The sequence below is a fragment of the Mirounga angustirostris genome, unplaced genomic scaffold (assembly GCF_029215605.1).
Source record: "Mirounga angustirostris isolate CCGP_5_RB_7025 unplaced genomic scaffold, mMirAng1.0.hap1 SCAF_8, whole genome shotgun sequence".
Lineage (NCBI taxonomy): Eukaryota > Metazoa > Chordata > Mammalia > Carnivora > Phocidae > Mirounga > Mirounga angustirostris.
In genome coordinates, this window is record NW_026991716.1 from 21,357,134 (window position 1) to 21,370,903 (window position 13,770).

Genomic DNA, 13,770 nt, shown 5'->3' on the forward strand with positions numbered 1-13,770 from the left:
TTGATGTGTGGGCAACACTCCCATTGGGAACCAACATCGAAAGTGTGCTTCCTGGGCCCATGTACAGTATTAACAGCCTGTCGATCAGTTTAATTTCATTTCAATGGTCAGTTTTCCCCTGATTATTTCTACAACTGGTAAAAAAAAAAAAAAGGCATAAAACTTAACATATGTAATTCATCTACTCTTGCTTTGATAAGCAGTTTCAAAGACAAGAGAAAAAAATATCCTTGTAGGCACTTTTACTAGGCTCTAAAATACACCTCGGCCCTCTGTGATGCAGTGATAAGATATAAGGCAGTAGAGAAAATAAAGAACTCAAAAAATAGTTACAGATCATCCTTTAAATTATTGTTTTCCCAGAACCTGATTTCTTTTTATGTTGTATGATTTCTTCCAAAACCTAAGTATGTGGGTATATTCATCATCTAACTTGCAGTCTATGCTAAGCAATGAATGGCACCTATGACTGCCCTCAGATTTTTATGGAATCACATCAGAGGCCTCCATTTCTCTTTAATATGATGATAAAAGCCAGTGGCTTTTATTATGTTTACTTCCTCAGGTGTTGATATGAGATACTGACGTGTGTGTATATACCCATATATCCATAAACATTCATAACTTATTCATAAGAGACTCATGCTTTATTTATGCTCGATTTTGAGGGAGAATGTTCAACACTTTCTGGTGTTCTCAATTATGTATCATGAGGAGACGTCAGAAATGACTAATGGCAGTTAATTTCTTATTAACCAGAGATAGCTGGTTAAAATGTAAGGAACTTTGTAAAGGTAATCATGTGCCTACTGACTTCAGGAATGCATGCTGGGCATTGATCAATGTGTTGTTAATGTCCAAATTCCTCAATTTAATACTTGACGTACAGGCATGATGTCCAAAAACAAAACACAAAAATCAAAACAAACAACAACACAACCAGGGGGGACACATTACCATCTCCAACATTCCAGAGACCTGTGTAAATGGATCAATCCTCTGGAAGCAAACAGCTCAGCCTCAGAACAAACATCTGGAGTATGTGTTCTAGGTGGGAGAACAGACCGAGACGTAGTGACTGCCCTGTATTCTTCTCATGGCTTCAATTTTGGTTTGAGGATGCATTTCCAACAAAGCCCTCTTGATTACACACCTTGGTCATTCACCGTCTCCGGCCATGGGAAGCATGTGGGCTTAATCAGTGATGAAGTCAGGAACACTTGCCCCTACAAAGTCTGTATCTGTATCTGGACAGAAGTGAAGACGACAGACTCATGCTTCCCTTTCCTCTGTGTGATGCAGGGATGTATCGGTGTGGCCCGGCCTCCGTTCAAGCCATTAAGCACGGCCATATTTGCTTCCAGTTTGATGCACCCTTTGTTTTTGCAGAGGTAAGTAGTAAGCCAGAGAGAAGTGCCGCTTTCTTCCCCAACCTCTTAATACTTGAAAAATCAGACACCAGGTTGTTACTTCTAAATTTCCCAAGTCCATGGCACATGTTTCATGTCTACAAAGTCAACTAAACATCATTCCAACCTCCAGGCTCTTAATTCTACATGTAGTTCTTACTTAACATTTTTCTTTCCTTGATGTTTTGAGATTTTCTCCTTGAAAAGGAATTGTGTTACTAACCTTAGCTGAGTTCTTCGCACCCACGAAATAGGTATCAACTGCTCCTGAGAAATTAAGTGACTAAATGAATCCCTCAACTAAAAATTGGTGGAGACAGTCCATGAATTGAAATTTCAGAGCTTACTACTTCACTGACACTAACCTAGCAGTTCACGTAAAAACAAAATCCAGACACACCCCAGCCATGGTCTTAGTCTGGGAACTGCAACCCATTTCCTGCCACTCCAGGCCTTCCTCCATCATCGGGGAGGGAAAGCAGAGCTGCTGAAATAGGGAGGGGAGGGAATGGCAGCTAGAAGGCAGCATACTTCATGGGTTGATGGGAACACTTTTGTAAAGGGTCTGAAATTCTGAAAGATTTGGATGGGGACTAGGAGCAGATGAGGCAGTTAGAGAATACTCCAAGGAGATCTCTAAAAATCAAATTAAATATAAAAGGTATTGGTAAAGGAGAAGGTTGGGGAGCTGGGAGGCTGAGGGCAGGGGGTGGAGAGAAGAGAAATATGTGAGAGGCTGAGAGGCAGGATTTACCCAGAATATAGTTTCACCAACAAACACACTGAAGTAATGTCTGTTGTATACAGAGTTCTTACCATGTAATCACTGTGCCTACCATTTGAGGCTGTTAGCCACCCTTTAAAATCGGTATTATGATTCTTCCCATTTTACAGAAAGGAAAATTGAGGCAGCATGGTTAATAACCTTTCCACATTCACTGAACTAATAAACAGTCATGCTAAGATCTAAAGCCAGGCAGGTACTGAAGCTCATGACATTAACCACCACACTCTACTACTACTCTGGGATGAATAAATACCTATTATAAATATGTGGCAGGCACTGTCCTGTGGGGAACTCAGAACCCTTACGAAACTAGATTCTTGGGGAGCCTGGGTGGCCCAGTCCGTTAAACCTCTGACTCTTAGTTTTGGGAGACGGAGCCCCTGGACAGGCTCCGCGCTCAACGGGAGTCTGCTTGAGATTCTCTCTCCCTCTGCCCCTCCCCCTCGTGTTCTCACTCTCAAATAAATACATCTTAAAAAAAAAAAAAGAAATTAGATTCTTGATGGGAGGTGGCAATACATAGCACATCAAAAGTTAAATAACAGTAGTACAGGAGACTCTGTGGAACTAATTGTCAGATGAGCAATGTAGGTGGTAAATGATCTGCATTTAATACATACAGATTCGTTAATTGAGAAACACGGGTCAGGAACTGAGTAGGACAGTAAAGGCCATAAGACACCATCCAGGGAGGGAGGGTGACATGAGGACAGAGGATAATGACACCTGTGTGGCTGGGCAGAGCATTGTGGGAGCACATGGAGGGAGGGGCAGGGAGGCTCCCTGGAGGGGTTAGTGCCTGAACTGCATCTTGAGGGACAGTCTGTAGTTATTCAGGCCAAGTGGGTAAGAAAGAAGCCAGAGGAAGGAAAGAATCTGAGGCAGAGGGGACAATTTGAGCATCCGAATGGGGTGTGTGGGAAATGACAAGCTGTTGCAGGCTCAGGAAAGGTGACGTGTCAGGGGCGTAGAAGATGAAGGCAGAAGGAACTGGACTCCTTTACAGGAGGACTTGAGCCCCGTGGAGCTGGGACTTGAAAGGGGTGGCCCTGAGCTGGGGGCAGGGGGGAGATCAGAGGGAAGGCTGTATCTGCTCCACACCCACCCGAGAGGGCGGGGCCTGAGCTCCCCAAATGGCAAGAGGCGGGAAGGAGGAGGCAGCACCCGGAAATGTTTAGGAAGTAAAATAAGTGTGAATATTCAGACAGCAAGATCGGGAGCTTGAAACGCACAAAGCGGATAGTATTGCTTCCACGGAGACCACCATTACAGTTGCTAGAAGCCTGGGGGGGAAAGGCAGACTGTATTTCGAATTTCATCCCCCTCGATTTCACTTCGGGATTTGGGGATTTATCCCAACCTCCCCAGCTGCCAACTGATAGTTTATGATGCTAGGAGAACCTCTTAATGGGAAATCACTCTAAAATTCACAGAGCCATGTTTTTATATTTTTATTATGCTTTGTTGCTGCAGAGAAAGACAGAGGGAGCAACCTCCCTCCAAGAGTGAATTGCCTAATAGCTGTTAATGCAAACGCTTTTTGCTATTATTAAATATAGATCAGGGTGTTACGCATGTCATCGGGATTCGCAGATTATAATTACTCCTCTCTCAGCCACTGCAGACTTGTCTGACAGAGCGGACGATTTGCTGCTTTGGCAGGGGCTGAACCCCGGGGCTGAGCCATTTATAAGAGATGCCCAAGCTGTTGAAAGTGTATGAGGAATCTTTTCTCAAGGGTGCCCAAAGTAGGACCACATGGGGGGCACCGTATTTAACTTTAATGAGAGTGTCCATGACTCAGGTTCAGACTGCATCCTCCCTTCCCTTCTCCATCCTCTGGCTGCGTAAGCCTGCCTGTCACACCCCAGGCAGGCAGCCCAGTGTGCCTTTTCTTGCCTCTCACTGACTTTCTTGGTCATTCCTTACTCACTTCCGGGCTGGATTAAACATCATGTTCACTGACGTTTTTTGATCTTCTCAGAGCCGTGGTCTCCTTTAGTTAAAGCAAAATCCAAAATAAGAAGTGAAGGGGAGCAGAGGATACAGGTTTCCAGTTATAGAATAAGCCACGGGGATGAAAGGCACAGCATAGGGAATATAGTCAATGATGTTGTCATAGTGTTGTATGGTGACAGATGGTAGCTACACTTGCCGTGAGCATAGCATAGAGAAGTTTGAATCACTATGTTGTACACCTGAAACTTATGTAACATTGTGTATCAACTAGACTCAAATTAAAAAATTAAAAAGTAAAAATTTAAAAAAGAGGCATGTACATGGGAAGGATCCTATCTCTGCCCCTTTTCCTCTCCTCCTCCATTTTCGAAATGTATTCTTCACATTTCTAGATAGCTTCCAGGGCTTGAAGCTTGTTTCTCATGCCCTCAGCACCATGACGAGGACCTCCATTCTGGAAGCCCATCTGCCTTTTCTCTCCCCAACTAATGGTGGCCTTTGGCTTCTAAAGGTGGGGGGGAGGAGAGAGCAAAAGAGTGCTAGGGTCTGAAGTCCTCTCCTGAGTTCCCATGTTCACTGAGCGCTTGGGGGTTGCTGCTTCTCTTCCATCTTAGCTTCCTCTCATTGGCTCTGTCCTCCCCTTGCTACCGGCCCACCCCAAACCTGCACACACGTGCACACTCGAGCACATGCCCACTCCTCCTTCCCTCCCTGTCACTGAGCTGATTTTTGCAGCAATGATGACTGGTCCCCCAGGGCCACAGTAACTGCTCCATTGCTCAGAAGCTACATAGCACTTTCCCTTGCTCTGGGCCAGAGGTTCTTTGTATACAAACTCTACAGACACTTCATTCTCAATTCAACGTTATTTTGCTACCAGTTTTTAGCCCATTTTGGGGGACTCCTATTCTGATCTAAAATAGTTCATCCATTTATTCAAATAATGTATAAGATTTTGGAATCAGGTTGGCTTCTCTTCTTAATCTTCATGCATCTTGCCAGAAATACCTTCTAAAGAGAGCATGCATCCAGCCAGGTCTGTGATGCCCATTATTATCCTTTGAGCTCTGTGTAACACTGAGCTCTATGAACTTGATTCCTAGCCCACCTCCCTTCCCTCCTCTGACCCTTTTCCTGTTTATTCTCCACAGTCTAACCAGAATCATCCTTTAAAAATGTAAATAAAACACATTAGTCCCTTGCCCCCAACCTTCTAATGGATTTCCACAACGCTTACAATAAAACTGAGCACAAGTCTTTACAAGATTCTATGTGATCTGGCTCCTGGCTTTCCTTCCACCTCTTCCCTTGCTCATTTCCCTCCAGTCATACTGACTTTCTTGCTCTTCTGGCAACATGCCAACATACTCTTGCTTCTGAACCTTTATATATACTGTTCCTTTTGCTGGGAAAGCTCTCCCCTACTCTCCACCACATCCTTGCACATCTGACCCCTCCTTGCATCCAAGTCTCTGCTCAGGTCACCTCCTCAAAGAGGTCTTCACTCATCCCACCCCACCTCCACCTAAAATCTCACTTCCTGGCCTGTCTCACAACACTTGCCTTAGTGTTATTATTTCTCTCCTTTCTAGAATATAAGCTCCATGACTGTATCCTCATCACTGAAAACAAGTTCTGGCACAAAGTAGTCATGAATAAATACTTGTTGAATGAATGAGGATGGATGGATGAATGAAGCAAGCAAGCAAACAGAAGCGGAGGCAGAGTACCCTGCTAAGAACTGAGTCTCAGAGAGATAGGATCCAGATGGTGCCCTCAGGTGCTGGCAGTCCTGGTGGGAGACGAGGCACAGGGACAGAGCAGCAGACAGCACACACAGGGGCCTGGCAAGCACAGAGTAGAAGGATGGCAGTTGTACCAGAAGGTTCATGCACTGCCTCCGTGCACTCTCAGAGGAGCACCACTTTCTCCGCACAGCCTGTTTTGTAGTTATCTCTAGTTAGGAACAAATGAACAAAGCAAATCTTCCTGGATCCTGAAAAAAGAGTTTCCATCCTTAGTGGTAAAGAGCATAGCTTCTGCCAGCAGTAGACATATGCCTACATTCCAGGGGCACATGCAGAACTTTGTCGAGAGGGGGACCCTTAGCTTGCAGCCCCAGCCCACCTTTGCTGAGCCCCAGGGCTCAGCAAGCACCTCAGCAGAGGCTGAGTAGAAGTGCCTGTGTCTGACAAAGGGGCAAAGTTGTGGTGTACTGAAACCAGCACCAGATTTCATGTTGGGATGCCCAGGTTCTATGTGACCACAGTCCCCTCAAGTGTAGGGTAGGACAAGATGGCCACTAAGACTCCTTTTCGTTCAAAAGAAATTAGCCTTCAACATAGGGCTTTCTCCAGCAGTACTGATCTAGGTTTCTGCCCGGCAAGAATGGCATTATTAAACCCAAGCTGAGAGACAGTGAGTAACTTGCCCAAAGTCACACAGTACAGATCCAATATTCTTTCCAGCACCACCTGCACTTACAACTGTCTACCGCAGACATGCAGTTGGCCTTGGGTGGGGGCCTGTCACCATTACTCTTTTAAGCCCTCAGTGGCTCATACGCAGCCAAGATGGGGGACCATTGCACTGGTGGCTGAAACCGAAAAGAAAGCTTGCTAATGTCGATTGGAAAGAATACTTTCTCTCCACACCCCCACAACATACATATGCAATAGCCATTTCATATGTGGGTTTCTCCTCTCCTCTGTCCACAAGGGACAGTGCTGCTGGGCTGGCCTGAGATTTGAGCCCACATAAATTTCCTAAGCTCTATGCTCAAGGGGAGACGATTTAGCCACTTTTCATATTTAGCCTTGTCTCCCTGGAAAACTGTAAACTGTTGTAAGGGCTGTTATTAAGAAGATATTTATCAGCATTGCTGCTCTAATTTGCAAGAGGAGGAGGCTGTTTGTGCTCGCATGGCCTTCTCCAGAGGGAAAGCCAAAAGTCTCAGGAAGCTCTTTTAAAGTTTCCTTAACTTTTTTTTTTCCCCAAAATGACAAATATCCCTGGTGTCTGCCCTGTCATGGCCTATCCTAATTCCTAAATTCATATTTTGATCTTGCACATCCTATGGCTAGTGCCACAAAGCTGTGATTATTCTGCTAAAGAATGAGGTCACCATTTATCACGCTCAGATATCTGAGGCCCATGCATGGAACCACTTGCACCCCAAGCATGAAACCATCTTACCACCTCATGGCGGCGCTGGTGGTCCGGTAGGGCTGTATGGGAGAGGCAATGCACTGTAAGGGTCAGGGAATGGGCCAGCCCAAGGTGAAGGTCAGGGAATGGGCGATGGGCCAGCCCAGGGTTTCAGTCTCCAGCAGCTCCCAGCTATGTGACCACAAACACTTTGCTGACCCTTCTTAACCCACTTGGCACCCTCATCTATAAAATAGGGATAATAATACATACCTCACAGGTGGTGGTTGTTGTGAGGTTTAGATTAAATAATTTGTAAGTGTCCCTGAAACCTTGTGGCCCTTCAATGAATGTCAACTACTTGCTTTCACCTTAGTAGAGGTCAGAGTCCATGTAAATTCAGAGCATTTTGTGAGAAAGTAAAGAAAAGTTGCTTTTTTTAACCTCAACTTTGAAAGTTAGGGCTTTATCATCAAGTTCCCCCATTACCTAATAAAAACCATTACATTTTTACTCAGTTTTAAAGTTTACAAGTCATGCTCACATAGATCCTATTTTGCTTGGTGCTGTCTCATTAAAGCGTTACTATGAAATTGGCAGAAGTATAACTATTTTCATTTTCTAGAAACAGGAACTGAAGTTCAGAGAGGATAAGGTAGCTTTCCAAAAGTACACATTCAAGATCAGAACCCGAGGTTCTTGCTAATCCAGTGTGTCTCTGACCCACCCTCTCTGACCTGTGGTTGTGGCAGTCCCTCTGCCTGTCACAGCCTTCCTCTCTCCATTTTTTTTTTCTTTGCTTTATTCTTTTTAGCTTTATTGGGGTATGATTAACGTAAAATATTGCACACATTTAATAGATACATCTTGATGAGTTTGTACATATGCATACACCTGTGACATCTTCCCCACAATGAAGGAAGTACACATGGCCATGGCCTCCAGAAATTTCCTTGTGTTCTTTTGTGAGCTTTTGTTGGTTGGTTGGTTGGTTGGTTAGTAAGAGCACTTAACATGAGATCCTTTAGTTCGCTAACTCCTATGCATTTTCCGGTTTTCAACTTGGCTGTTACTTCCTAGTCACCTTCCCGCCCCTCCCCACCCTGCCCTGCCCCACTGCCCCAGGTGCTCTGGTGGTATCTTAAGCATTCCCCCACCCCGGGGACTTATTGTACTGTATTGCCAGGGTCTCAGGTCTGGGTGTCCAATAGAATTAATTGAGAACTTCTTTTAAAAATAATAGACTTAGCGCCCCACCCAAGACCTCCTCAATTGGGCATCTATTTTTTTTTTTTAAGTTCCCCAGGTGATTCTAATGCACAGAATCTCCCTTACTAGAGTGTAAATCCTACAAGAACAGTGACTAAATGCATTTTGTCCATCTCTAGGACTATAGCACTACAGCATCTCGGCAATACTATTAATTTATGATATTATTATTATTTATAGAGCATTTGATCTATGCCAGGCACTATGATAAGTAATTTACAGACATCTATTTCAGTTAATTTTCCAACCACTGTGAGGAAGACACTATTGTCACCCTATTTGAAAGAGTAGGGATGTGTAGCTTGGAAAACATTTCATGAACACCTCAGAGACTGTTTTCAGCTGGAGCTCCTGATAATACACTGTAGTTCATGTTTCTACCTGCTCCCATGCTAATAAATGGGATCCTAAGAAAGTGGTTATAAAGAATATAACAAGAGACTCTAGGGGGGTCAGCCCTCAGGCACAGATTTAGACATTGTCTCTAGAAAGTAGACTGATAAGGCAGAATGTCAGAAGAGCTTGGGGTCAGCCGGCATGGCCCCAGGATGCTGTCTCCAAATACCACAAATAGCATGGTTCCATTGCTGAACCACCACAAAATTGCCTGAATTTTTCCTGATAGCCTAATATCATTTTTCAGTTAAAATGCTTTTGGCTGCAAGTAACAGAATTAAAATGACTTAAACATGAAGAGTTTACCTATAATTTTTCTCATGTAGATAATCCTAAAGTAGGCGGTCCCAAGGTTGACTCAACCATTTAACAACATTGTTAAGTCCGCACGTGCTTCTTGTCTCTCTACTTGGCCGTCTTTGTATTGTTGGCAGTGTTTCTCTTCACTGTCCCAGGAAGGCTACAAAAGCTCCAAACATCACCTCACTTAATGTGAAAACATTGAAAAGGAGAAAGGGAAGGGCAAACTCTCTCCTTTTATTACAGAGAAGAATCCTACCCAGAAGCCACCCAGCAGACTTCTTCTTCTTCCCAGAAGTAGGTCACACAGCCACTGCTGGATTAAAAGCAGTCTGGGAAAGTGAGTAACAGGTGTGATGGTTTTGGCTCTTTCTGAGGAGGTGGAATTCACCAGCAAGAAAAAGGAGAGAAAGAAGTGGTTGATGTTTAAACAATCAATAGTCCAAATACTCTTCATTTATAACACCTGATAACTAAAATAAGCTAGATTATCCTTCAGATTCATTTTAAAACAAGTTCAGCCCAATGAATCCAATGTTGTTGAAGAAAGGAACATGTCCGCTCTAGGGATCCAGGATGGCTACACCACTGAGAGAGATTCTGATGACAAGGACTTCAGATGGTAGCTAACGCTCCCTTCTCCTGTTTTTAGGTCAACAGTGATCTCGTTTACATTACAGCCAAGAAAGATGGCACTCATGTGGTTGAAACCGTTGATACCAACCACATTGGGAAATTGATTGTAACCAAAGAAGTTGGAGGAGATGGCATAAAGGATATTACTGATACCTACAAATTCCAAGAAGGTAACTTACTGCCACTGAATGAAGATTTCTTTGCCCAAGTTTGTTTAATACTTACCTGCTGTCACTATGAAATGTGTTCTGGAGAATACACCATAAACCTTCATGAGGGAGACACCTCACACCCACAATTTCTCCTTGTAGTTTTCTTTATTTGCTTTGAGCAGAATTCCCCTTCACATTGCTTGTGAAGACAATTTGGTTTAAAGTCATGTCTCTTTTAACACAATATAGTTCTTGCTCACAAAAACACGGAAGAATCTTAACTTTCAATAATAGAAAACACTGTATAACTAATGTAATTTTAGTTTAATAATAGAAATTTAAACAGCCATTCACAGTTGTTTAGTACTAGTACTTTACAAACTATCTGCATATACATCGTTTCACTGAATTATCACGGAAGTCCCTTGAAATAGATAATACAATATTAACAAGACAGTGTGATCTCACTAATTCAGGACAATTAGGTCAAAGGCCCATTTCAATTATAAAATAATATTAATGTTAATAATGTTTATTGTGTAGACAGTTTCAAATGGAGCTGTTGAGTTCAAGCCCATTTTGGTCAGTACTGGGTGCCTACTCTATGTCTAGAATGGTGTTTGGTGCTGGGGATCCCCACGGTGAGCAGGATTCAGTTTCTGTTCCTGGAAAAGTGATAGGATCATCATGCAGAGGGTGTGGGGAACAAAGAAGAAAGACACACAGTCCAGCCAGGAGATTCAGAAAAAGCAGAGCAGGGTAAGAGAAGTCACAGACCACAGTTAAATAAATCTAGACAGGGGCTTCCAGGCAGTGGGAACATGATCAAAGGCATCCTGGAGATGTGAGTTAGTCAGTGTGTTTAGGGTCCTAAAAACATCAAGCTCAGAGAGCCAATGGCTAGAGACAAAGCAGGCCAAGGTCAGTAGTAGATAGGAGGTAGAGGAGCTTGGGTTTCTTGATGGGGAATGTGGAGTATATTTTACAAATGATTCACCAGTAGAGGTTCTTAGGAGTAGGCATTTATTTTAGTGAATGGAGAGAAATGACAAGTAATTAGCATATACCTAAATATTCATCAGTACTCCTGAAGTGCTAAGGAATGCAGAATTCATTTTAAATATTTTAGATAGTCTCTCTGCTCTTATTTAAAAAAGCAATTTGCACTATAAAGAGAAAGTTTGCTGAATTGAGAATTCTCACGCATTGTATTAGAAATTCAGGATTTTTGTCACCTGAACTAGTGAATTTTTGCTATATTTCTGAAATGGTTCATTCTTTTCTTCTATTGGTTATCATCCATTGCACAACATAGATACAAATGTGGTTTTTTTTTTCTTTTTGGCTTTTTCCTGAAATGAGAGTTTAAAAAACCATAAGTACAATAAAACAAAACAAACAAGTAATGCCCTCTTGTTATAGAGTTATGGACAAAAAGGTTCGGAAAGGAAAAATAAAAGTCCCTAGGAAAAGAGAAAGAGGGACGCCGGGGTGGCTCAGTCAGTTAAGCATCTGCCTTCAGCTCGGGTCACGATCCCAGAGTCCTGGGATCCGGCTCCCTGCTCTGTGGGGAACCTGCTTCTCCCTCTGCCTGGCACTCCCCCTGTTTGTGCTCTCTCTCTCTCTCTGACAAATGAATAAATAAAATCTTTAAAAAGAAAAAAGAGAAAGAAACTAGCTGCAACATTCACTCATCTATCATTCATCCATTCAACAACTTGATCTTAACCACCCACCATATTCCCAGCACTGTTGTGTAGGGATGAGATGCACAGTCCTGCCTTCCCATCTAGCTGGAGAGATGAGCAGGAAGCAAGCCCTCACCATGCTGTGCAGCAGGTGCCCAGAAGAGGGCACAGAGAAGGGAGTTCCAAATCAGACTTCGGATCCTGAAGGACATTAGTAGTGGGCTCACTGAGACAGAAAGAGAAACAGGTATTGGCCAGGTGAAGCATGAGGAGAGACTTCTCCAGGAAAAGGCAGCCCACCAGGGATTGTGGATAAACTCCTGAAGTCTTGAACAGACAGTGTAGAGAAGAAGCGGTAACCCTACAGGGAGCCATCCAGACAACCAGCTGTCTCTTCTAAACCACACAGCAGAATGCCACTGTCATTAGCTGTCATCCGTGGAGGTGGCAGTGAAGGCCAAATCAGGGTCAGATGTCAAAAGAGGAAGGACCAAAAGCCAGTCCAATGGAAGAGGAGTTGGGGCTTGACCAGGGGTGGACACCAGATTAAAAGAAATAAAATGTGCCCACTCTGGATAAGGAAGATAGGTGGAGGTTCAGGCTTCCAGAGTTTGGCAAGAAAGCAAGGCTCAGGGAGGTGGACCATATGGGGGTCTGGTCCAAGCAGAAGAACCCCTAAGTCAGCATAGTTATGAGACACCCCATCTGGCTTCTGGGCTGGAGTTTGATCCCAGGAGGTTAATTAGCCTCTTAACCAAGAATGGCAGCTGCATTTTAAATTCTGACTTTAGGAATGGCCGAGTGGGGTGCTATTTACAGAAGGATGCAGACACCGTGCCTGAATCTGGCAGGACCAACTGAGTGATTACAGATGTCGCCACAGGCCCCTAGGAGAGGCTCCTCGTATCGTGGTCATACATTTGTCACTCTGCTTCTCATTACTGAATCTCTCATATAATTGCTCTATCCATAAATGCTGAATGTGGGCACTAAAATGTAGAGATGAATAAAAACATAGAGAAGAAATTATTACCAGATTCAGGAATTAACTATTTTAATTAACTAAATTGTGGAAAGATCATTTTTCACGTGGAGGATGAACTAAAGCTTAATATTAATTTTATACCTTTTTTTTTCAAATATGTAAGATTAGGAAACTATAAAATTTTGAAAACCAGAATTCTTAAAACTTCTGCGGCCATCTGTCTTCTTTTATGATGATGTCTGGATCCCATTTCCTCTTTGTTCCATCAATCATTCCCTCTGCCACTTGTATTTCCATATCTCCTTCCCAATTAGCTCTTTCCCATTCGCATTTAAGGAGGATCCAGTGTCACCTGTGTTTAAAAAAAAATCATGCAACTTTTTTTTCAGCAATATATTCCCCACCAAACATGCCCCGTTCTTTCTTCCCGCTGGCCTCCATGGCAGGCATCTGGAAAGAACTGCCTGTCCTTGGCGTGCCATTGTGCGCCTTTTCGTTTCCTTTCTCACCTACCATCCCCTGAGTTCTGCTACCAGCCACAAATCCTTGAAGCTCCTCTTCATTTTTTTTTTTTGGAAGATTTTATTTAGTTTTATTATTTGAGAGAGAGCAGAAGCAGGGTGAAGAGCAGAGGGAGAGGCAGACTCCCCGCTGAGCAGGGAGCCTGATGGGGGACTCCATCCCGGGGCTCCGGGATCATGACCTGAGCCGAAGGCAGACGCTTAATGACTGAGCCACCCAGGCGCCCCCTGAAGCTCCTCATCTCAAGGCTGCCAGGACCAACGGATTGCCACGTGGAATAAATGTTCGCAGATCTCAGCTTGCCTGAGCTTCCCGTGCCTTCTGTTGCTACTGCTCAGCCCCAAATCTTGACATTCTCTCTCCTCTTTGTTCCTATGACACCACTTCTCCTGGTTCTATCCCAACCTACTTGACTCTTTTTGCTATCTCCTTCTGCAACTCTAAGCTCCTCTTTTTTTACCTCACCTCTGAATGGTACTTATTCTAGGCTCAGTCCTCAGGCTTCATTCCTACCCACTTT

The 13,770-nt window shown here is 43.7% G+C and overlaps 1 protein-coding gene across 2 annotated transcripts in view; it reads left to right on the plus strand.

The window, feature by feature from the left end:
* F13A1 (coagulation factor XIII A chain) overlaps positions 1–13,770 on the plus strand; it is a 165,311-nt gene that overhangs the window by 117,035 nt on the left and 34,506 nt on the right. For both annotated transcript variants that reach the window (XM_045866417.3, XM_054505746.2), the window contains exons 10-11: positions 1,303–1,391; positions 9,920–10,073. In XM_045866417.3, coding sequence (XP_045722373.1) covers positions 1,303–1,391; positions 9,920–10,073 — 243 coding nt within the window. The remainder of the gene's footprint in view (positions 1–1,302; positions 1,392–9,919; positions 10,074–13,770) is intronic.